Source organism: Natrix helvetica, assembly GCF_964273705.1.
Source record: "Natrix helvetica genome assembly, chromosome: 3".
Lineage (NCBI taxonomy): Eukaryota > Metazoa > Chordata > Lepidosauria > Squamata > Natricidae > Natrix > Natrix helvetica.
In genome coordinates, this window is record NC_138549.1 from 65,947,526 (window position 1) to 65,973,519 (window position 25,994).

The 25,994-nt window shown below is 37.5% G+C and overlaps 1 protein-coding gene across 4 annotated transcripts in view; it reads left to right on the plus strand.

The window, feature by feature from the left end:
• The first annotated feature begins 3,265 nt into the window (after positions 1–3,265).
• TDRD5 (tudor domain containing 5) overlaps positions 3,266–25,994 on the plus strand; it is a 37,515-nt gene continuing 14,786 nt past the window's right edge. Inside the window, exons 1-12 of one of the 4 annotated variants that reach the window (XM_081947167.1) lie at positions 3,266–3,352; positions 5,224–5,337; positions 6,307–6,545; positions 7,023–7,451; positions 7,994–8,175; positions 10,262–10,345; positions 11,926–11,982; positions 12,451–12,604; positions 15,155–15,306; positions 17,042–17,262; positions 19,331–19,543; positions 24,390–24,456. In XM_081947167.1, coding sequence (XP_081803293.1) covers positions 6,314–6,545; positions 7,023–7,451; positions 7,994–8,175; positions 10,262–10,345; positions 11,926–11,982; positions 12,451–12,604; positions 15,155–15,306; positions 17,042–17,262; positions 19,331–19,543; positions 24,390–24,456 — 1,791 coding nt within the window. In that variant the 5' untranslated portion in view covers positions 3,266–3,352; positions 5,224–5,337; positions 6,307–6,313. Of the gene's footprint in view, positions 3,353–3,604; positions 3,883–4,024; positions 4,476–5,223; positions 5,338–6,306; positions 6,546–7,022; positions 7,452–7,993; positions 8,176–10,261; positions 10,346–11,925; positions 11,983–12,450; positions 12,605–15,154; positions 15,307–17,041; positions 17,263–19,330; positions 19,544–24,389; positions 24,457–25,994 lie in introns of those variants that run through there. The other 3 variants (XM_081947165.1, XM_081947168.1, XM_081947166.1) reach the window with 3 other exon arrangements.

Sequence of the window (25,994 nt, forward strand, 5' to 3'; positions counted from 1 at the left end):
GTGGCAGTGAGAACATGGCAGCTGTGGTCATTAAGCTATAGTTTGCAATGGGCCAGTTTTGCTAAAAACTGGAAGTAAAAGCTGGTTTTCAGTAAAAGCATTGTAAAACAGTCACAGCAGTGCTGAATACTGCAAATGGCAATAAATATGGACTGGCTGCTGAGCGGCCAACATGTGGATCATGTGACCATAGGGTGCGGATGTTGCATTGCTGGACTTCAGAACCAAGTTGTGAAAACCCTGACGAGGACCATCATAACTTTGAAGTCTCTAAGCAACCATTGTAAGTCCAGGACTACCTGTAATGTTCCAAATGAAAGTTCCACCATTGTCCAGATGGAAAACCCAAAACGTTACACTTGTTTTCACACCAGTGCTTCTGTGAATATAGTCATGTCTTTCATTTTTCCTATGTGCTAAATTTGTTATCTAAAATAGCACCAGTTAATACACTGGTTTTACAATGTGTACTTAATTTAAAACTTTGATATTTGAAAGAACTATTAGTCTTTTGTATTTTATTTGCAAGTAAATCCCCCTATTATGGGATCACCTGGTGTATATAAACACACTAATCGTTTTCTCTGTTCTTGATACCAAATACGTGTCTCAGGCAATTATATACTAACCAATGGAGAGAAAATCTGCTAGAAATTGCTGAATAGTAACTCTCAGACGTCCCAGTCAGTATGACCAGTGAGGCAGGATGTTGGGAGCAACACTCCTGTGCAAAATATTTGAGGGGGATGAAGTCTCTCTGTTCAGGATTAGAACTACAATTCATTCATTCTTGCAATTTCCATTACATCAAGATTCCACTGTCCATGTGTAAGATTAGGTTTTTTTTTTAAAAAAATAGCGCTGTTATTACTACTCATTCTGAAATGCTGATGTGAGAAGGAAGAAAAAATGAATTTAAGGAGGCAATAATCCATGTTTTTCTTCCTCACTTGGATTCCTTTGTAATTAGAAATCTGTGCCACTAGGCTATTGTAAGCATAAGCACAAACAATTCACTTTTTAACTACCTCAAGTACTTTGTTGAAAAGCAAGTAAAAAGATACTGTTTTGCTGATATTTTTTAATGTTGGTAAAAAATTCAATTGGTACTCATTTCATGAATCTAGCCTTAATTTAATCCGAATATCTATTTAAATGCATTAAGGAATTATTTACAAATACAGTATGGTGTACAAACACACACACACACACACACACCTCCATAGGAATTATACTTTGGTAGGGCTCTTTCTGTTTTGGTGACTACTACATCAATTATTACTATTACAATAATTTAAAAAGAAAAATGAATAGATTGGGAAATTCCAAGGGATGAAAGCCGCACATGTTCTGATCATGAAGCTGGTGTTTCTCGTGCTTCTTTACATGGTTGACTGTATTAGAATGTTGAGCTCTGCTATATTTTCATTTTGCTGCACAGTTAAGTAGCAGGAATTTTAGAGATGTTTACATTCACAACAGCTTTTGCATATCACCTACTTCCAATCTTTGCATCCCACCAAGCTATCTAAATGCAACTCCAGAATGGAACTCAGCTGTTTTCAGGAAAGAGAAACAGCATAAATAGTAATCTAACACCCAGAAAGAGAGTTCTTGGTAAAAATCAACATTTCCCCATATATTACTTTTAACACTGATTGGAAATTTTGAAAAGAATTTTCAGGTGGAAACTATGTGCATTTATTTGCTGAATTATTGAAAAAATGAATATTAAAGGTCAGCTTTGAGATCCATAATTGGATAAACATGACAAAGCAGCCATGAAGATTGTTTTTCCTTCTCCACTCTTTAACTGTGATAGAAAAAAGGTTACTCCGCAATGGCTCACAGTACCTTTAACCTAAGACCTAACTCAGGGCTGTCAAACTCGTGGCCCACAGGGCTGGATCCCCCACATGTTGGTCCCGGCCCCACCTAGTTAGCAAAGAGGAAAAACGTCCTGATATATTACTATGACGATGAGAGTTTGACACCCCTGATCTAACCTAAGGGGGAAAAGAAAAAGAAGTATAAGAATCCATTAATAAGTGGCCTTTAACCAGATTTCAGGCAGAACTCCTCTGCCAATAAGGCAGAAGAAGGGTTTGAAATTCTGAAATTCAAAATTTAGCCATGCCAGTCATCGGATGCTCCGTATATATAGTAAGCGGGCCAAAAAGAACTGGAGAGTGCCAATTAGAAGACCCACAAGTATTTCTCAATGTACAGAGCTTTCCACCCAAGTCCAACACAAACAGTGTACACAGACTGTACACCAGATGAAAAAAGAGCAGGATTTGATGTCAAAACCACTGTCCTGGATAAAATCCAGAGCATCTAGGAATATATCAGTAAGATGGCACCCAAAGATTAGTTGCTGGAGGAATGTCTGAGGCAGAAGATGATATGGGAAGAAGATCAAGCAGAGGCAAAACAAGATCCTGCATAGTGTAGGGCGTGTCAAAATTTCCAGCTTTCAATTTCCAAATATTAGGAGTGCTCAAACGTTGTGACATGCCTTGGGGATTGTAAAGATATTTTGGTTACTTTGATATAATTTAGATGTGCTTGGTAAATAACTACATAAATATCACTTTTTAACATTTTGTTTGTTTCATTTCACAGGTTCAGCTGTCTTTCTCTTTTTTGTTAAATGCTATTTTGTCTGAGTGTTAATACTGCTGGCCTTGTTTCCTGTGAGTGTGATAACTGATCTATAATGGATTCTAAAAAAGGAACAAGACTGAGAACACGAGCAAGCTAATTGGGACTGGCAGAGATTTGTTGCTGTCTGAAATCCCAACACTGCAAGTCATTCTCAGATATGGCCTACTGTTAAAGAGAACGAAGTAGCGATGATGCTAGAAATTATATTAACAACAGAGAGCTGAGCTGATTTTCTTTCTCCCAGTAGCTAGAAAGGACTGAATTAAAAGACTACCTGACTCATTGAACACAGCAGCAGGAGAGCATGCATTAAGCACAAGAGCCATACAAGCAGGAATCCACCGCACTAGACAGGACCTGCTCTTCAGTCTCTCCAGAGAGGCCTCAAAGACAGTCCAACACATAATGGAAGGATATAAGATGCAGGCAGGAAAAAGCATGCACTGAAAGGCACAACCCAGCAAGTAGGCACTGTATACAGGAAGAGCTGCAGTGGGCTAGATAGACCATCCCAAGTCCAGATGGGAGATCCCACAGAAAGGTCATGAGGAATAAAAGAGCTGAGATCCTGTGGGACTTCCAGATTCAGACAGGGCAGTTGCTGACCAATCAAGCAGACATTGTGGTAGAAGACAAGGACCAGGAGACAACAGCAGTAATAGACGGGAGCTGCAAGATCAGGAAGGTCTTGATTTGTTTTCAGCCTTCACCCCCTCCCTCAAAAAAAACCAGATCCTGAGAACGGCTTGAGATAGAAGGCGCCCCCGTTCGTTCTTCCCCCCTCTCTCTCCTCCCTCCCCTCCCCTCCCCTCCCTCCCTCCCTTCTAAGCGCCCGACGGCGAAGCTTCCAAAATCCGCGTCCGGATGCCCCCCCACCCCAGCGCGAGCCTTTAACAGCTGAGCCAAATGCGCACGCGACGCTCCCCTCCCAGGTGTCCCTGATTGGTATTCACAGAGTGGACTCTCTGGTTAAAAAAATATAGAAGGGAGAAGCTGCACCCTTCCACTTGTTTTTTTTCCCCCCTTCAGAAGGGAAGCTGAGCGGACGTGCGGCAGCGTGAAGATCGGGCGCGTGCTCTCGAACTGAGCCTGCGCAGCTGGCTTTGGGCGCTAATCGAAACCTGCGGGAGCGAGCGAGGGCCTTCGGAGCGGGGCGGTGTGTTGGTTGTGGAGATCTTTCAGACTCTTAAAACCAAGGCGTCGCTACGGGAGCAGGTGGGAAGTCTGTTGGGAGAGGAGGGTTGGTAGTGCTGGACCCCAAGCAAACGAAATTTGTAGATGGAAGCTGGCTAGGCTGAATATCCCCGCAGCCAGACACACCCACCCACAGACCACAGATAAACCTCCCAAGGGCAGAACTGGCTTGTTTGCAGGAAGTCTTGGCTACAACGGGACAATTCGAAAAGAAACAAACGCCATTGACTTCAATTGGGTTTGCTCTCAGATAAAATGCAGAATTGCATTAAGAGGCTTTCGGGGTGGGGTGGGGGGACGTTCAGTTTTGTGGACTGAACAAACCCACTTGCAGGTTTGAAAAGCAGCCTGTTAGTATCACCGCTGCCCCAGTTAGGAATTCCCCACCTCAGTAAAGAAACTCAAAGTCGCCTAAATATTAGCTTAGTTTATCATATGAATTTATTTCACAGTTTTTAGCTCAGTTGGTTGTGCAAAGCCAGAAAATTAGTAAATGTGACCTAACCATGGCCGCATGGGGACATGCTCTTGTATTTTTGGTTAGAATTAAATAAGTGCAAAGTGAGGTGATCTGAACCTGAACAGGTTATTTTTAAAAGAAACTTTCGTCTATCGTAAGTAAAAAGGAATAGAAGATGAATTCGGTTCAAACTGATGCATAGGATTTCTTTCATAAGCATATGCATAAATATAAAAATGTTACAAATACAGGTATAGAAGTCATTGTTCAGAATGAGTGTACCTATTGCAGAAAAGTTAATCAGATTTTGTTTAGGATTTCTTTTCCTTGTATTTTGTAATTTCTATATTACTTCTATGAAGCTTCTATGAAGCTTTTTAAATTTTTATTTGTCCAATTAATATAGCTGCCAATCTCACAAATGAGTCATTAGTGGTGGCTCACAAAAGTATGTATGCTCAGTTTAAGATAACAGTGATCTGCAACTTTAGACTTTAATACATTTGTTGCATTTTTTAATAAATAATTTGGAGTCCTTTGTGCTCTCTGAACTTGGTTGTGCATACAGGCATTTTCATTACCTGACAAGGAGTGTCTACAAACAAACAGCCAAGCTCAGAGAGCATTAAAGACTTAACAATTTAATCCTGAGCCATATACATTCTCTTCTATTGGTATATATATATTTTAGATTTCTGGTTGGCAAGCAAAATGGCCAATCATTTCAGGTAGGGTTTTAAAAATGGTAGTTAATATAATGAAGATCAAAGAGCGATGTCATCTATTTACGTGGAATTTTGTATAAAACCTTTTCTTCCGTCTGTCGTCAGCTCCTAGACTGCTGTGCTTACAAACAATGTAAATAAGTTTTTTTGTTCAATATTGCCTCTCCTCTATACCAGGCCTGTCAAACTAGAGGCCTGCGAGCCGGATGCATCACGTGCTGGCCACGCCCACATCTAGTTTAGCACAGGGGAAAAAAGTTTTGATACCTCAGGTGACACTGCCGTGACGACGTGAGTTTGACAGCCCTACTCTATTCCAATTAATAGCAAATCAATCATGTTTTATAGCATAGCATACTATGGTAGTACAGTAATAGAGTATTAGTGTTCTAGAACCTTTATACTAATTGTTAAATATATTTAGAATGTATTATAGACTTTTAATGGGAATATTCAACACAAGTAAAAATATTTATTTTCAGAAGGAGAGAACTAAAATTTCTGAACTATGGTTGGATTGCACTCGTAAGTGCTGAAAAAATAAAAGGAACTTTTTTGAAGCAAATTTGGATATATTTTTTAATGGGACTTTTGAGTTGAGGTGGGCTTCAAAAAGATATTACTATCTTTTTGATTACTATCGTTTTGGCTTATACTAAGAGCTACTGCTTATTAGTCTAGATAGTCCTCAGTTAACAATGATAATTGGGATGAGAATTTCCATTGCTAAGCAATATGGTTGTAACCTATTGAGGGCAATCCTGGCACTTTTCTTTGCCATTGTTAAGTGAAGAAAATGGGTTATTAGGTGAGTTCAAGGCAGCTTGCATCCAGACTAGCAACAGAGCTGTTGTCAGGTGTGGGCAGGTGTGCAGTTGGCTGTTGTGAGAATGGAAAGGCTGGGTGTGACTTTAATGCGTGACCTGTGACCATCCTTGCTGACTTCTCTTTTGACTTTGCTTGTGAAAGTCAGCAGAGGAGATTGGAAGTGGCCGTTGACTGGGATTTAGACATGTCAGCTGGTTGCCAAGCACACAGATCATTTCATGTGAACGCAGAGCAGACTGTATCTCAAGGACCAGTTCTAAACACCATTCATTTAGTCCCATCTGTAACATTGAACAGTTGGTGAATGAGTGTCTGTTAAATTGAGGCTGTATGTATTTGTATTCTTCTGTTGCTTCTTGACCACAAGTAAAGCTCTATGGCATTTTTGATTCTGCTATCATAACAAATACTATTTTTTCCCCATTTTGTTAGTGTAAACATGACAGATCAAGAACAGCGAATGAACACACTGAAGAAAGAAGTGCGGTCACTATTGACACCTATCAAGGAAGGTCTTACCCCTTGCCAATTAGAACAAGAATACAAGTTTATGATAGGAAAAATGCTTCCATTGCGTATGTTGGGTTACCATTCTGTTATGGAATTAGTGAAGGACATGCCTGATACTGTTAACATATCTCCAAAAGGAGATGGTACTGTTATTCTCAAAGGTGGGTTTGATTTTAATCTGGTAAAAGTAATGTTTAAAAAGTATGTGGATATTTTAAAATATGTACAGTGTTTTAGACTTGTGATACCTTGCAAGCCTTGGTCATTATGACCAGCAAACAGTAGCAGGATTCTTACCAAACTGTGTTGTACATCTATTAGATTGAAAATAGTTAATATTTTCCTTTACACTTTTTAAAAAATCATAATTTTATCTTCAGCTAATAAGAGCTTTCAGAGCAGCCCAAAATCTGAAATATGAATTGTAAAGGTCAAAAGCCCAAAAAGGTGGGAGAGAAAATTGCAAATGAAACAAAGTAGAAAGCTGTGGGAGTGTTTGTTTTAAAAAGTTCAATAATGCTAGAGTTAAGAGTGGGAGATTATGACCTGTAACAATTAGAAAAATATCTGTGCCTACAGAATGCAAACTGTAGGAATTAGTACTGTGATGATAAACATTATTTTTTCCTGTCTTTCAGCGATTGCTGATGAATCTACCAAAAGCATTGCAAGCTTGGTTGCCAGACAAAAGAGCAGATCTAAGCCACAACATTCCAAACATAACCTGAACTTCTCTTTGCCTTCCACCTTTTGCTCTCAAGTGCCTTCGCACCACCAACATTCTCTAAATTTGCCTCGGCATGGGGGAGGTCCTCCTATTCTGCCTCCTGTTATAAAAAGTGAGCTGAAGGAAATGCTCAGATTTTCCCCAGTTTTGCTCTCAGATTTTGACAAAGCCTTTACTCAACGCTTTGGACGCAAATTTGAATTTGTGCGTTATGGATTCTTCTCAATGTTTGAAGTGCTGAATGCAGCTTCGGATATTATCCAAATTGTGCAAACAAGAGCAGGCTCTCTGTTGACATTAAAAGAACACCCTCTTACGAAGCAACCAGAAATGTTCGAGTGTAAGACAGTATTTATTTATATTCAACTGAAATTTGAATGCTTATATTCAACTGGAATATATTTATCACACTTTGCTAATAAAGAGTTTGAGAATTGCTGGAAAATATATGCTGTAGTGATTGAGGCTGAGTTGGTGTTTTACCTTCTGAGAACATATACTTTCTTTGAGATGATAAATACAAGCACTCTTCGCTGTGCCTAGAGGAGAAATAATAATAGTAGAATTGCTCAGTGCTGCTTTAGGTTGAAGCTTACAGCAGCTGACTGGATTCACAGTAGGAAAATTAACTTACTGAGGTTAAGGCAAAGAAAGGTATATTTATTACAGTAGTCTTTGTTGGAAGGTTGGTTGGTTAGATTTATGCATATCATTACAGGTTACATATATTGATACAGACATGAATCTGCATATGTTTATTGTCCCAACTGCTTCTGGTAAAAGATTAATTTTGCTGCTTAGAACTTTAACATTGACTGGCTTGAAATAGAAAATGGAGTGATGTGTAATTACTGCTGACATTTTTATCCTGGCTTTCTTAAGGCAAAATGGCAATCCAGTCATGTGAAACAGAGCAAACTTTGCCTTCTGCTGTAACAGAACCTGTGGCAGAGATGCCTTCTCCAATCCTGCCAATGGATGTTCTGTGTTCAACCGCAGACCAGAAATCTGATGATTTGCGAATACAGATGAAAGTAGTTGAAAGTCCAAAAGAGAGAACTGAGGTGAGGATGGGACAATAAGAAGTAAATGTATTATATCCTAGACATGACTGAAATGAAGGATGCATTTAGATCATAGAAATTCTCTGGCATGGAATGCCTTTTCATTTTATACAGCCAACACGAAAAACTGACTGTGAAATCAATTTTAAATATTACTCTCAGCCAAAATAATATTATAAGCATATCCACATACATATAACTTTCCAATGCAGCTATAATTCAAATGAACAAGTTCCACTCTTCATTTATAATTTAATATGAGCTCCAGTGGCACAGTGTTGGAAAGCAGTACTGCAAACTACTTCTGCTGATCACTGGCTGCTAGCAGTTTGGCAGTTCAGATTTCTCAGGGTTGACTTGGCCTTCCATTCTTCTGAGATTGGTAAAATGAGGACCCAGATTGTTGGGGGCAATATGCTGACTCTGTAAACTGCTTAGAGAGGGCTGTAAAGTACTGTGAAGTGGTATATAAGTCTGATATTTATCTGTTCATTCCTATATATCAGCATCTCTTACGTTTAAATTGGCTATTTAAAAATTGTGAAAACATCGCTTTGGCCGAGAAATGGATTCAATGAGGAACCCCATCCCCTAAACGCTAAACCTTATCATTAGGGAATTTTTTTATTTTAAATGGTCTTAGTGGGTATTTCCAGATATTTGGGACCTTACTGCATGTACTGCTGGCTTAAGTTTTGCCAGTATGTTATTTTTGAAGATATATGGCCATTTACAAAGAAAGTTAACACTTCAAATTGGTATCAGTAGTGGAAAAGCTGTGGTGCTGTTTCTGATGCTGAATTACACCTTTAGCATCATTCACCTTCATCCATGGGATTCTGGAAGTTGTAAAGTACATTTAATCTGTGAAGATTTAATGGTTAATGTAATGTAAGAATCCTTATGGACATTGGATATCTAACTTTAAACATCCTTGCACAGTATAAGGAGTTTAAATCCTATCTTTTTAAGCAATCAAGTAAAGTTCTACACAATATTCAGAGAATAAGTCTTTTTTCTAATTATTCCTGGATCAAAAGGTAGGAGTTTCTAATTTAGCTTTCAACATTTATTTCAACTTTATTACAGACATGTTCACCTTTTAGTACGATAAATTTATTCTGGGCATCTTACAAAAAGAAACACAAGAAATATATATCCAACTATTTAATATAAAATTTTAAAATAATTATTGATAAAGACAATACTAAAGCAAATGAATGTTGAAATAAAATTACCTTACATATATCAATCTCATTTGAGTAAGCCCCTCTATTGAAACTTCAGCCTAATCTACATATGCATCTAACTAATCTACATTTGATTAATACAAATAATATGAGCTTACTTCTCAATATTGTTACTTCACTTAAAAATGGAAAATTAAAAGAAACCTATTAAAATGCTTGAAAAAAAAATCCTTTCTCCCAGCTTATCACTGCAATCCAAAAGTTGTACCTTACCGTTTCTCCCCTCAACCAACAAATGCTATTAATTACTAATTAACTAGTGTACTGATTTACATAACTATTTAAATTTCTTTGTATTAGCTTTGTATTAATTATGTATAGAAAGTATCTAAATTTTTAAAAAGATCCAAATCTATATTTTACAACAGGTATTTCTTAGCCAAGTCTCTTAATTAAAAATTCCTCTCAGGGACCTGCTTCCAAATATTTGATTTCTGTTATATAGGGTTCTGGGAGATTAATCTATCAGAATGATTTTCTCTTGTTTTACTTTTGAATATAAGATTATTTGCAATATATGAAAAGTTTAGGAACCAAGAAACACTATACTACATTGACTTTAAAAAGAAAACATCTTGTTACTTAGTGATTAATGTTTAGCATGGAATGAGACTTCCTTGTTTCTTGACTGCTGCTGACAATTGGGGATGATGTTTGTTTCTTTTCTGTTCTGCTTTTGATTATTCGGAATCCTTCGGCTAGCCACAGTGCTGAATGCAGTAGCATGATAAGATTTTTAATCCAAATCCAGCATTTTCTTCAATTGTAGATTAGTGCATAAGTATATGGACGTATTTCCTTTCACTCTGGATAATTTACTTTTCCCCCCTCAAAAGCTCAAGAAAGAAATTAAGATTGCCTTGGCCCAAAAAGGACCTGGAGGAATAGTCAGCTCAGAACTTAAAAAAAAAATTAAAATTGTAAGTACTGTATTCTGTTTGGCTGTAGTTTGTATTTTGAGGATGACAACCCAGAGAACATAGGTAGGATCCATTCAGGGATAAAGTGAAATGCTTTGAACTTAGTGGGGAAAAATTAACATTGCTGCCCACCAGCTTTTGCATAAACTTTTGTGGACTTACCAAAACTACCTGGGTGGGGGAACAAACCCACACATATTTCTCTGCCTTCGCTTCTACCTATCACTGAAAGGCTATTGAATTCCTATTTATACAATAGTATTGGTTGGGATACAAACAATATTTGCTTGCAAATTCTCATAATTAATGTGAAGTTCAGTTTCATCATTTAGATTGCGATGGTCTCAGGGGGACGGGGGACGGGGGACGGGCTGTTTTCACCCTCCCCTGGCTCCAAGAAAGTCATGCACGCATTTGCGGGGAAGCGGGGGGAGTCACACGCGCATGCGTAGGGGATATGGCGCAGGAGAGAATTAAATTATGTAGTGGGCACGCGAGTGCTTTTGGCACCTGAGGCGAAAAAGGTTTGCCATCACTGATCTAGGATATCTCTTACATTTGCTCTTTGGATCTCACATATCTTTTCCATAGAATTCCCTTATGAGGTCTGGAAATATTTTATAGGAGCACTTTGGAACACAAGAATGCCTTGCTCAATTTTTAAGACTGGTGAAAGTGCACCGGGACTTCCAATATTATTTGTACTACCAGGAAGCCGAGATTTCCCTCTCCTTCTTTTATTCTTAGGAACTATAACCTGGTTTGCATTTACCCTCCAAATGAAATTAGAATTCAAAGAATACCAAGATTAGTGCAAAACCACCTAGTTTTCTTGTTTATACTTCAAACAAAGTAATAAAAACTATACGTGCAAAAACACAGAGTAGACAAATGTCATATTACTATGGTCAAAGTACAGAAGTTTTATTTGAGAATAAAGACTACTGGTATTGAAATATTTTTTAAATATTTAGATAACATATCAATATTATTATTATCATCAATATTATATATAACAATGTGAAATCACAGCTGCCAGTTCCTTAACTTGTATTAGCCTACATATACATCCAGTTCTTCCCAAGAACCTAGGATGTTGCCATATATCAAGATAGCGTATGTCTGAAGCAGTGTGGCATTTTCTAATTGACAGAAATTTTGTCAATGCGTAAAGTTTCTAAGATTCCTTTGGTATAGTCCCAGTGCTGATAACTACTGGGACTACCATGGAAGATTTATGCTACAACCCATAACAGTATTATTATGATAAGTTGCAGACATATTTTAAGATATTTAAACTGAATTTCACATTTTTATTCACCTATTGAATCTTTCTTAAGCACCTGGGTTAGGGAGATATTATTTGATGTGATTTCATCACAGGCTGTAAACCGTTCCAAGTAAATTATCATCATTATTTACAGTATATCCAACTTTTATTTGTACAACTCAAAGCAGCATACATAATACTCCCATCCTCTACTTTCCCCCACAATAGCAAACTTTGTTAGATACGTTTTTTACTGTTTGGGACACAGTTGTAAATAAGCTTAACAATCATTCTGTGATTTATTTTTAAGATTATAGCCCAGCACCCAAATGGCCTCCATGCTTCCAAGTTACCTGGAGAATTTGAGGTAGTGGTTGTTTGTTTATTCAGATTTATTTGTGTTTATTGCCTTTTGCACCTGCAAGTGTTCTCTTTCTCTCATTCTATATGACAACTGTTGGAACAAATAGGAGAGTGTATACTCTAGATTAAGTAGTGCAATGTTTAACCCCACTGCATGGATTTCTAGTATAAAGAAACAGTTAATACATACCATCGCTTGACAGTGTACATGCAGATAATGCCAGGTGCAGAGACACTGAGGCTCATAATTCTTGGTTTCATATACTTCTTCCTCTATGTTGTGAATTTTTATTTGGAAATGATATAGCATTAGTAATAGCAAAATAGGTTTGTTATTCATATGTCGCTTTAAATCCTGGTTTGCAAATTCATTTTATAATGTTAGCTAAGTTGACTAATTTCTCATTTAATCATTCTTGCAAATTTAGCCATGGATTTGTTTTGATTTCTAAGATTTTTTTGTTTTATCTAGGAGTATTTTCATGAAAAATTGGCAGTCAGACAGCTGGGTTTCTTAAATTTGATGGAACTTATTGGTGCCCTTAACGATGTTCTCCGTATTGAATGCAGAGAAGGAGAAAAAGATTGGCTCATCTTTGACATTGATTCACAAAGCTTACCAGATGGTAAGTGGAAATCCTAGGTGCACAAATCTTCCAGAAAAAGGAGCCCCTTTACAGGCAATCCCCGAGCATTCCCTTAGTGAACATTCAAAGTTATGTGATTAGTGCTCCCTAGCATTTCCGAACAAGGCCCAAAACTACAATTCTTGCAGCACAGCAGTTGTTCGCCCTTATGAACAACTGCAGAGGCTCTGCAACATTCGTCCTGTGGCTGAAATGGAGCTTCTGAGGGGTGGATTCACCCCTCATAAGCCCTGTTCAGGCATCCAGAGGCCTTGGAAGCTGAAATTGAGCTGCTCGGGGGCAGATCTGCCCCTCGGAAGATCCGCCCCTCAGAAGCCCTGTTCAGCTCTCTGCGGGCCTACCTAAGCCTGTTGCAGGCTGAAATGGAGCCTTCAGGGTCTGGATCCGGATCTGTCACCTGGAAGCTCCATTTTGGCCTGCAATGGGCCAGGGGAGGTCCGTGGAGAACCGAAGGGAGCATCGGAAGGGCGCACAAGGCTGGAGAGGACACTGCTTGCTAGATCTTCACAAGGTAAGTGACCCAACGTGGCAGGTTGAGAGGAGGGGGAGCAATCTGGACTGATATGAGATATTTCAGTGGGTTGAGGAGGCCTTGGGTGTTCTTAGACAGAGGCCTGTTTCATCGGTAGGCCCCTCATGGCTTTCCCCACCCTGAAATGCCTTATGTGCACTTAATGAGCCTCGCATTCAATTAGCGAATGCGTGGGCGAAAAAAGGGAGTGATCTTCACTCCTACGAATCCTCGGGTTATGAATGGAATGGGCAGGCTCCATTACATTTGTAACTTGAGGACTACCAGTACTTAATTTAACTATATATATTTATAATTATTGAAATATCTGCAATATAATTAATAAAAATAGGCATTTACATTCTTATAGTACAGATGCACTTTTTCCAGTTACTAAAGAACCTGAATTGAATTATGGTTAAAGTATGCTATTAAATTGCTTCTAGTTAGTGACTGTTCTGTGCATACAATATGATGTGTATATGTTTACAATTGGAAGTTGCAACATGTATCCATTTGTTCTCTTGAAAAGAATTTTAGTTCCAGCATGGACCTGTAAATTATTATACAAGTAGTAAAGTAAAGTATATTTATTTATTTGGAATTTTTATATTGCCATCTACTTTGTGACAGTGACTCAAGGTTGCTTATAGAAAATAAAAACACAATATAAAAGAAATAAAAATAATAAAACAATGCCCCTCCCGCTCTGGGTTCCCCAGGTCTGCTGGCAGAACCATATCTTTAGGGCATTCCAAAAGAGTTTCAGAGTGAGGTCCAGTCTAATTTCCGGAGATAGGATGGTCCAGAGGGAAAGAGTCACCACGGAGAAGATCCTTCTGGGTCTTGCCAGATGTATCTCTTTAGGGGATGGGACTGGCAACATTCCTTGCCTCCCTACTCTACTGGGTCTGATGGATGTGACTGCAAGAGACAGTCCCTCAAATAACCTGGTCCCAAGCCATGAAGGGCTTTAAAGGTGACAAGGGGTTTTGTAATACTTATTATAGAGGCTTTGTGACATTTATTTCATATTGGAGGAGGTGTGATCAAATGTAAAGATATGGCTTCTTTTAAATAATCTACCACCTCAGAGATTCACTGTTAACTTTACAGAAACAAACAGGGATGAGGTCATCTAGATATTGCTAAATATAACTGAACGTATCCTTCATTGGCCAGAATGCTGGGAATATGAGAAGATAATGTGTGAATGGGATATTAAATCACCATTCAGTCATTTGGTGAGAGCACGATACAATGAGACTAGCTATGTCAAACTTCCCTCTGAATAGTACATAATAGTTATAATAAATTACATGGTTTTAATGATAAAACATTTAGAATTTTGTTGTTTTTGTTGTAGCCTAAAATGTTTGCTCTGTTTGGGATAATCATCATCATTTGATGTTCTTCAAAGTATATTTTACATAAGATGCTAATTTGAATTTTTTTTAAAAAGTTTGTTTTTCCTGCAGAAGATAAAGCACGGTAGATTCCAGGGAACCTAATAAATGGTATATGAAGAAACTTGACAGAAGGCTTATTTGTACACTTAAATGTCCTTGCATATGAAATTGCTCTAGTTGCATAGTCTACTTCAGGATACTGAATAGCGATGAAACATGAATCAGTGCTAGTTGTAGCTTGTATTTCACAAAAATCAGACAAGTTTGGTGTAATAAAGTTTGGATATGAAACTCAACTTTTAAAGCTTTAGTAGCTTAATGCAAATAATGTTATGGTTTTATGCTTTACAGTTTTTATAGTTCAGGTTTGTTTATTGTTATGAGCCAAATAATTACAAATAATTAAAAAGCTAAATAACATCCCCCAAGTATGATTTAATATGGCTTTTTCGGAGGCAGGTAAAAATCAGAGGGCTTTTTTGTTGTTTAAATGTATAATTTATAACTAGGTTTTTTTAATTTATTGTACAGCATTCTGAATATAAAATTTTCCTTATTTTTGAATTAAAATTTCTGTGTGTTTTAATATCAACTATATTGCTTCTACAGATGAACAAACAAATGGTAAGATTTCTCAGTCTGGTTTATTAGCACAGCAGGAGGCCTCTGAAGAGCATGAACTGCCCACTTGGGATTCCCCGTGTGAGGATTCTACGAAACTGGAGACTCAGTTCAATGTAGTAACAAAAATGGTAATGCCGGTACGGTGACACAATAATAATAATAATACATTTTTATGTAATAAAAGAGCATTTAACTTTAAATAAGTGCAATAAAATCAAAGTTGCATAGAACGATAACGGCAATAAAATCCAAGAAAAGGTCAAGAAAATAAAAATGGCTTTGCCTGACTTCAAAGTGATATTGATGGGAGTACCAGATAAATTTCTGGGAAAGTATTTACTATGTGAGCACCACAGCTTAAAATATCAGTTGCTGAACGCAATGCCACTCAGTGGGCCTCTAAAGAAAAACTCAGTCAAGTATTCATTTGTACAGAGAAGTAATCTTTTGGTACTCTGTACAAGAGATGAAGCCCCAAAATGCGGAAAAGAAGGATATTAAAATGGTTCCAAAATGGAATGGGAGCTATTGAAGTACCGGTATTGCATATTCATTTTTTTTCAATTCCATTTAGTAGTCTCAACCGTCTTTTTAATAATATGACATTGCTAATGCACTTCCAAAGGCCATGTGTAGTCCAAATGAGAATGTATTAAAACATGATTAGCTGAAGCCAGGCTGTCCTTTGATGTTTGTGTGTGTATGTTATAGATTAGATGTTTTTAGCTGGGGAAAAATGCTAAAGCTTACAGAAGCAACCTGTTTTCCAAGAGACAAAAATGGATCATGAAAATTACCAGACTCTGAATCTGATCCTTCAGGGAGAACACATTTTATCTATAAAAGATAGAACTTAAATGATATGGACAAGCAACTGTTGCAAGGTCCTTAACCTTATCCATGTTGAATAGCTTTTTTAGTCTCATAAAATCCATTACTATTTCCATGTACTAATTTAGATTACTCAGTAATTAAATTAGATAAAAAGTAATAGAATTAATAATTGGTTACATGTGGTCCCAGTCAATTTCAAGTACTGTTAAATGAAACTTTTCAATCAGGATCTAGGTTCAATTTTGCACATTTCCTAAAATAATTTTTGACAGGAAAATGATGTGGGAACTCAAGTCTTATTGATTCATCCTCTCCTCTCTGGAATACATTGATATATTTTGAAAAATCCATTGCAGAAGTTCAGCTTTCAGAATTTTTCAGTGATCCCATTATTTCAGTTGTAAATTCAGGAAGGGATGCTGAGACATTGCTGTTCAATTTTTTCAATATTTGTGTTTGGGGATCTTGGAAGTATGAACTGATTTGTAGTTAAATTATTATTAGTCTAACAATCAATTTTATTGCTTCTTTGAAAAAATGTGGGATAATGTTGGAGAGTTTTTTAGATATTGAGATTCTCATATCTTTCAAGATTTCCACTGATTTAATGCAGATTTTTTAATTTGTTCGCGCTATTTTGTGCAGTTCTTTTTATTTATTAAATGATACATAAAATGAAGGTGGGAGATGTGGAGAAACTGTAGGAACATCTTTTTGCAAATTATATTCAAGTTACAAAAATAGGGCAGGCACTATACTACACTGGAGACAAATTCCTTGTGTATCTAATCATACTTGGCCAAATGAAGTATTCAATTCAAATTTCTGTATATATGTGTTTTGTAGTATAATGGAGTACACACAAGTCAAATATAGTAGTACACACAGTTCAAATATAAAGACTTCTCAAAGATCACAAAGCTCAAGCATCACAATGAAAAAATTGAAATAATAGCTTTTATCTTTCCTTGCATTGGTTTTTCAGGCAAGATCATTAGTCCTGAGTTTTATGTCTTTTTTCTTTCCTTGCATTTGCAGCACCTAGGCATAACGAAAGATAACATTATACAGGAAATAATGGAAGAAGAAATACCACCAGATGCAGTTCAAGATCAAACTCTTTATTGTCTCCCTCAGTTTGACAAGAATGCTTTTGTTGGATTATTTGTGGAAGACATTGTGTCCCCTTCACAATTCCATGTCCGGATTTATGGTGGAGAAACTTCTGATGAGCTGGAAAATATTATGATTGAGATGAGGTTAAGATATATTTGGGATGTTTATGAGAGTTCTAGAGATACTTACCTTTACACAAACTTTACTTAAATTGAAGGGAGGGTGAGAATTAACTTTGTTTTTGTGTATGGATGCCTATAATCCATAACTCTCAACCACTTGCAGTGCAACTGCTCTCAAAATGGTTACCCATGCACATTTCAAAGTGTGAACTTTCAACATTTCATTTTATAATTGTCATGTTTGTTTGAAAAATTGTGGGGAAGAACTTAAACATTGTCATCATTTTTCAATAATTCAGATTTCCACAACTTGTTTGTATCAATTCCATAAGAAAAAAAATGGCAAATAAGATTAGATAGAAAACATTTTTGCAGGCTTAGAGAAAATAGAAAATATGTCAGAGCTTTGGCAGCGTGACTAGTATTATGAGATAAACCCAGGAGCAAAACACAGCACATACCACACAGTGCCTTTAAACAATTAATAGTGTTTTATATGCAAACATATACAAACATACACATGGAGAAATCCCTTACCACACAGCTACGAACACAAGGAGAGAAAATGAGATACATGACGAGTGATACATGAGAAGAGAGGCAGCCTCACATGGCCTCTCTTATAAAGACAGCTTCTTACAGTAACCTTGCTGACTAATCCTCAGTTCACCATCTTGGTTTACAGCTTTACATTGGCTGGTCAGCTTTAAATCATCATTACCCTGACACTCCTTCCATTTAAAGCTGAACAGCTGAATGCTTTAACATATTCCTGATGCTTTCTATTTATATTATGTCCTCGCTTCCTGCTTGGGTTACTACTATGACTGCTACAAACGCTGCTAGTACCATTATTACTATTGCTTTTCCTACGTTCATTATCTACTGATTCTGTACACTCTGTCTCATTAATCTCCATTACTTTTTGTTTACCATCTCTTGGCTGGATATCTTCACTTTCTCTTTCAACTAACTCAATCTCCTCTGTTTGGTTTATCTGCTTACCTGTCTTTCGCTTTAACTTCGGCTTCCTACATTTATCTCGTTCCTTAGGCAATGTCCATATCTCCTAGTGATTACGGGGTTCATTATGAATACCACCTACTCTAACCCCACTTGCAGTGAACCGCTAAGGAGGTATAACTTTCTTGCACCATTCAGGTCTCCTAGATATAACACTATTTGCTTGTCTTGTGTATTTTGTTCGTAGCTGTGTGGTAAGGGATTTCTTCATGTGTATGCTTGTATATATTTGTTTATAAACCACTATTGTCTAAAGTCTCTGTGTGCTGTGCTTTGCTCCTGGGTTTATCTCATAACACTAGTCACCCTGTCAAAACTCTTGACAGGTTATGGGTCCAGTCCAGAGAGAGGGCCAGAGTGACTAGATAACCTAGCCTGCTATTATGTATAAATCCACGTGTAAAATATATCATGATATGAGATATGAGGAGATTGTTTAAGATGGCCAGTTGGGACTTCAAATATTGACACTCCAGCTGCTTCCTAGTCCTCATCTCAGTGTTTGTTCTGTGACTAGGAAAAATGCTCTACTATGTGGGAGCAGCAGAGTCACTCGTTAAATTTATCAGACTAGATGAATGAGCAGTATAAGATACATGTATTCTTCAGGAAAGAGGAGGGATTTCCTACCAGTGGGATTTTCAGCTTTTCTCCAGATGGGAGAGAAGTAGCTCATGGAAATGAAGCATGTCTTTGTTCTGGTATTTCTAAACTGGTCTCTTTATTTTTTAAAAAAATATGAGATTGGTTAAAAAATAGGATTTTTAAAACTGGATACTTTTTGCCAATCCAAATAATGCCTCAGAGACCAGTTCCTGTTTATAAGAACTCCCATGGAATTCAATCCAGCGCAGTTCAGTACTCATCCATGTTTATAATATTGTAGGAGGAAAGTTGTATTAGTGTATGGTAGCCAAAAAAAAGGTGTCTGGTAGCACCTTTTCAGACTGCAGAGCTGTAGCTGGTGTAAGCTTATACATTTTAATAAATTTGTTAAATTGAAAAGGTAGTACCAGACTCCCCCAGAGAAGCTACAGTGGTGATACATTTGAATCTTCTCTTTCAGACGATGCTATTCTAGTAAATATGTAGCTAATCGTTATGTCATACCTGAAACCTTCATCCGTCCTGGCCAGCTTTGTTGTGTAAAGAATTCTAAAGACAAATGGTGGTACCGAGTTATCATTCATCGACTCCTTAATGACCAAGAAGTGGAAGTGTTTTACCCAGACTTTGGAAATATAACAATAGCTCACAAATCTTCACTGCGGTTACTCAAGTAAGTAAACTATCTTTAAAGTTGTATAATGACATAAAAGTCTTTCATTACTCCATTATCACATGCTATAGTTTAGGCTTAATGTTGATTGAGATTGGGACATTAATCTGGCAGTCACTGCACAGACTGAAAAAATAAGATCCTTATTGTCTTCTCCCTTTTGCGCCAATATCAGATATACATCAACTTTTATACTGATTACATTTTATGATTATTATTTTTTTATGACCCCATAATTCCTTAATTTGGGGTTAAGTTGGGGCAACTAAAAAGAGTTGAGGATTTACTGGCCAGCTGCCTTTCCTAATGCCTACATGAAGTTTGCAGCAGATACTTTCTCTTTGCGTCCTGAAAGAAAAACATCTGCTATTACCTAGGATTGAACTCTCAACCTTTTGAGTGGAAGGTGAATGCTATTCTCACTTTCTGATCATTATTATTATAGCTTTGTTGAGCTCAGGATCCATTGGAAGGCCAGGAAAAGCTAATCCTTTCTCTACCGCCTTAAAAAGGTGTACAGGGTGGAGTGGAGTGTTGGTTTTATTTTTTTGGTTTTTTTAAGAGAAAAAAACTCCCACATATGCTACAGGAACAATTTTACAAGAAGTCCTCTATACACAGCCAGTTGCTTAGTGACTGTTCAAAATTACGACAACCTAAAAAAGGAAACATGACCTGGATTGGAAGTTCTGGCTTTAGGTCCCCTCTGCAGTCATGTGAACAAACTTTGGACACTTGACAATATTGCCGCATTTATGATGGTTTTGTGGCACCTCTGGCTTTTGGCAAACTACACTCATCACAAACCATTGCTTCACTTAAGAACTGCAGCGTTTGCTTAATGACTGTGGCATTTGCTTTATAATCAAGGTATTCATTTAACAGCTCTCAAAAAAGCCATAAAATCATTTTATGACCATTACAAAATACTACCCTAATGGGCAGACTCCATTACGATCATATATATCATATATATATGATCATATACGATCATATATCATTATATCAGGGATAGAATCAAGATCACGTGAAGTGTTAATACCACTTTATAATGCCTTGGTAAGGCCACACTTGGAATACTGCATTCAGTTCTGGTTGCCACGATGTAGACAAGATGTGGAGACTCTGGAAAGAGTGCAGAGAAGAGCAACAAAGATGATTAGGGGACTGGACACTAAAACATATGAAGAACGGTTGCAGGAACTGGGTATGTTTAGTATAAGAGAAAGAAGGACTAGGGGACACATGATAGCAGTGTTCCAATATCTCAGGGGTTGCCACAAAGAAGAGGGAGTCAAACTATTCTCCAAGGCACCTGAGGGTAGAACAAGAAGCAATGGGTGGAAACTAATCAAGGAGAGAAGCAACTTAGAACTGAGGAGAAATTTCCTGACAGTTAGAACAATTAATCAGTGGAACATCTTGCCTCCAGAAGTTGTGAATGGCCCAACACTGGAAGTCTTTAAGAAGATGTTGGATAGCCATCTGTCTGAAACGGCATAGGGTTTCCTGCCTAGGCAGGGGGTTGGACTAGAAGACCTCCAACGTCCCTTCCAACTCTTCTATTGTATTGTATTGTATTGTATATGTCAAGAACTATTTGTACTCCACTTTGATTTTAGCCTCCCATTTTGTTCTTGATAGATTGATTAGTTAGCCATTAATCTGACATTTTAGACCACGTTTAAAGTAAGATATATAAGACAGGTAAATGATATACAGTGGGGCAAAAAAGTATTTAGTCAGCGACCAATTGTGCAAGTTCTCCCACTTAAAAAGATGAGAGAGGCCTGTAATTGGCATCATAGGTAGACCTCAACCATGAGAGACAAAATGTAAAAAAAACCCCAAACTATCACATTGGCTGATTTGGAAATAATTTATTTGTAAATTATGGTGGGAAATAAGTATTTGGTCAATATCAAAAGTTCATCTCAATATTTCGTTATATATCCTTTGTTGGCAATGACAGAGGTCAAACGTTTTCTGTAAGTCTTCACAAGGTTGGCACACACTGTTGCTGGTATGTTGGCCCATTCCTCCATGCAGATCTCCTCTAGAGCAGTGATGTTTTGGGGCTGTCGCTGGGCAACACGGACGTTCAACTCCCTCCAAAGGTTTTCTATGGGGTTGAGATCTGGAGACTGGCTAGGCCACTCCAGGACCTTGAAATGCTTCTTACAAAGCCACTCCTTCGTTGCCCGGGCGGTATGTTTGGAATCATTGTCATGTTGAAAGACCCAGCCACGTTTCATCTTCAATGCCCTTGCTGATGGAAGGAGGTTTGCACTCAAAATCTCATGATACATGGCCCCATTCATTCTGTCCTGTACACGGATCAATCGTCCTGGTCCCTTTGCAGAGAAACAGCCCCAAAGCATGATGTTGCCACTCCCATGCTTCACAGTAGGTATGGTGTTCTTTGGATGCAACTCAGCATTCTCTCTCCTCCAAACACGACGAGTTGTGTTTCTACCAAACAGTTCTATTTTAGTTTCATCTGATCATATGACATTCTCCCAATCCTCTTCTGGATCATCCAAATGCTCTCTAGCAAACTTCAGATGGGCCTGGACATAGACTGGCTTAAGCAGGGGGACACGTCTGGCACTGCAGGATCTGAGTCCCTGGCGGCGTAGTGTGTTACTGATGGTAGCCTTTGTTACATTGGTCCCAGCTCTCTGCAGGTCATTCACTAGGTCCCCCCGTGTGATCCTGGGATTTTTGCTCACCGTTCTTGGGATCATTTTGACCCCACGGCGTGAGATCTTGCGTGGAGCCCCAGATCGAGGGAGATTATCAGTGGTCTTGTATGTCTTCCATTTTCTAATTATTGCTCCCACAGTTGATTTGTTCACACCAAGCTGCTTGCCTATTGCAGATTCAGTCTTCCCAGCCTGGTGCAGGTCTACAATTTTGTTTCTGGTGTCCTTTGACAGCTCTTTGGTCTTCACCATAGTGGAGTTTGGAGTGTGACTGTTTGAGGTTGTGGATAGGTGTCTTTTATACTGATAACAAGTTCAAACAGGTGTTATTGATACAGGTAATGAGTGCAGGACAGAGGAGCCTCTTAAAGAAGGTGGTACAGGTCTGTGAGAGCCAGAAATCTTGCTTGTTTGTAGGTGACCAAATACTTATTTTCCACCATAATTTACAAATAAATTCTTTCCAAATCAGCCAATGTGATTGTTTGGTCTTTTTTTTTACATTTTGTCTCATATAGTTGAGGTCTACCTATGATGCCAATTACAGGCCTCTCTCATCTTTTTAAGTGGGAGAACTTGCACCATTGGTGGCTGACTAAATACTTTTTTGCCCCACTGTAGCTCATCTTTGACTTATGATGATTGGTTTAACCGTTATTCAAATTTATGATGACACTGAAAAAAATTATGACAGGTCCTCACACGACCATTGCAGTGTCCCTACAGGCACATGACCAAATTTGGGCATTTGGCAACTAGGATGTGTTTAGGACCATTGCAGAATTCCAGGGTCATGTGATTGCAATTTACAACATTCCCAGATAGCTTCCAACAAGCAAAGTGAATGTGGGAAGCTGGATTTGCTTAATTACTGTGTAATTCACTTAACAATCATGTTGATTTACTTCACAACTGCACCAAAAAGGATAGTAAACTCAAGATATGACTCACTTAATGGCTGCATCGCATTGATCAAAATGCAGTGGTCACAAGTTGCAGATTACCTGTATTTACATGTTGTGCAAGTGCTGAATTTGGGCAACATGGTATACTAAAATGTGATTTGTTTTATCAAAATTGGGTAATAATAATAATATCATCAAAACATAGTCTCCAGAAATGTTGCTATTTAGTTTGAGGACTGTCTATTATTTTGGAATTTTGTGACATAATTGTAATACATCTGACAGTTATATGGTTTTTTTTTGTTTTATTCAATAATAAAATGGTGTGTTCCTTGCCTTTGCAAACATCCAAGGACCATCAAGCTCATGTTCCAACCCTGAAGAATTTTAATAATTTAGTTTATCCAACCAGTTAAAAGTTTAAAATATTTATTTGTGTTAAAGTGTGTTTTAATCTGAAAATAAGATTAAAGATTAGAGAAGGCTGTACTCATACATTCTAATGTCCAGAATTTTGTGGATTCTGTTGGATAGTTTGCCAGAACATCTAAACATGGTAAACTATTATGTGCTATTAAAGCAAGAGAATATTAGAGATGACCAATACTGTAGTTCATTAACACAGATAAAATGGCAGGTATAGACACAATCCCTGTCCAGTTTCACATTTGATGCCAATCCTAATGTGGCTTGTTTGTTTTGGCTTTGCATGCTCTGAAAACAGAAGTGAATGAAGTGTGGGTCACTTCAGAGTAGTGAACCTCAGGTGGAAACCAGATTGTCGTTTATTTGCCAATTGCATCTATTACTTAGTATTATATGTGAATGGAAATGAATGTGATGGTTTTCTGAACTGTTTGTATTGCAGCTTTTCCCAGCATCTAACCAGTTCATAGAAACATTTTTTTAAAAGGAAGAAAACAAAACATTTGTTTTACAAGTTTTGATTGTTTTGCCAACCTGTTAAGCTGTGCTCTGAATCTTTCAACAGAGTATTCTGTAATGTGTGTATGTGATGTGCGTATGTCTGGTGGGATCACTCACTGAACCAAGCTATCGTGAAGTTTTGTTTGGTTTTGGCTTAGTAGTGTATGCATAAAGGCATAATGGTTTACAAAATATGGTTTATTGCTTAAAGTGTTATCTGAATCAAAAACATAAAGGGATTGGAGAACAACATCAAATCATATTTTGTTGATAAATCTGAATTAGCCTATTATGACATTCTTCCAACAGACATTGCTATGCAAAACTTCCTGCCCAAGTTATCCCTGGTTGTTTAGCCTGGGTGAAGCCAAGCAAGGTATGTAATTTCCTATTTGTTTGGTTCTCATCTGGGGAATAGATCGGTGATAACTGAAGAGATAATCACAATTTTTTGAGAAGCTCAAGATGAAGAAACTCCTGAATGAGTCAACCCAGGAAATGGCTAAAGCACAAGTTATATAAAACTAATGGTGAGGTTAGTCAGATAATATATTAGAATACGTGATTATCAAATGCTGTAAGATTTATGTTGTTTTCTCCATTATATCTAGCACAGATTGTACCAATGATTTGGAATTTATTATCTAGATATATTTTATCTAGTACATTGTATTGTATATGTACATCTACACACACACACACACACACACACACACACACACACACACACTGATCACTCAGTGGTTAAGACACAGCAGCCCAGGTTTGAGATCCGAATGCCATGCATGAGGTGAGCTCCATCCTCACTCCAGATCCTGCCAACCTAGCAGCATGCAAATTCGAATAGATAAATAGGGAAAGTAATAGCGCTATGTGACTTCATGCTGACCATATCACCATGGAAGTGTCTTGGACAGCACTGGCTCAATGGCCTTGAAATGGAGATGAACATCGCCTCCTATAGTCAGCAACAACTAGCAGAGTAAAATCTGCACTGACTCTTTTTATATTATTTGTATAGAAGTGATTGCATGACCTCTGTAGATGCCACATACTAAATAAAAATAATCTGTTGTAAGGAAACCTATGTTGTAGTCCTTGAAATTTGTTGTAACAAGCTTGATGTCTGATCAAGAATTGACCTGTATCCTTCACATAGTTTGATTGCCTCCTGGAATATGTTATGTACCAAAGTATTCAAGACAACATCTTATCTTTTTCTGAGGATCTGTTTCACTTTAGGTGAATTTAGACGCAGTAGTAAATACATACCGTACTTACATCTTGAAGCATGTTCATCTATTCCTGAAAAGGCTTCTCCTGAATCCAGAGGTCTGTGCCTTATTTAGCAGAAAGGAAGATAACACTGAACTTAAGAATCCCTCTTGAGAAAAACAGAAGGAAAGAAAATGATACACATACATGAAAAAGTCCTATACAATCCCTCTTTGCCCACTATATTAACTCACATTTGCCAGGTTAAATTAACCTAAACCTATCTTGTTCTGTCAATGAATGACATACATGTGTATGTGTATGTGTATCAGAAGTCACAAAACTTTTGAGTAAATGAAAATAAAAAGTATTTGATTCCACATCTGCCTGTATTAGCTATTGTCTCATACGTATGCACATTTTTTCTCAGCATAAAAATAGAAAATGACTAAAACTAGAGGGCTTTGGGCTAGCTGATTGGTTAAAGGGTAAAGATTGGGTTGATATTAAGTGAGAGGTGGAGTCAAGGATGGAACAACAGAGCAGGGAAGTACTAGGTAGGATTCTGGAGTAATTTCATGTAGTTTGTGTATTGATTTTAATATTTTGCTTATTGTATTTTAGTGTCTGGATTTTTTTTAGATTTAAATAATTTATAAACAATTGAAACGGGTTCAAAGAAAAAATAAGTTGCAACAT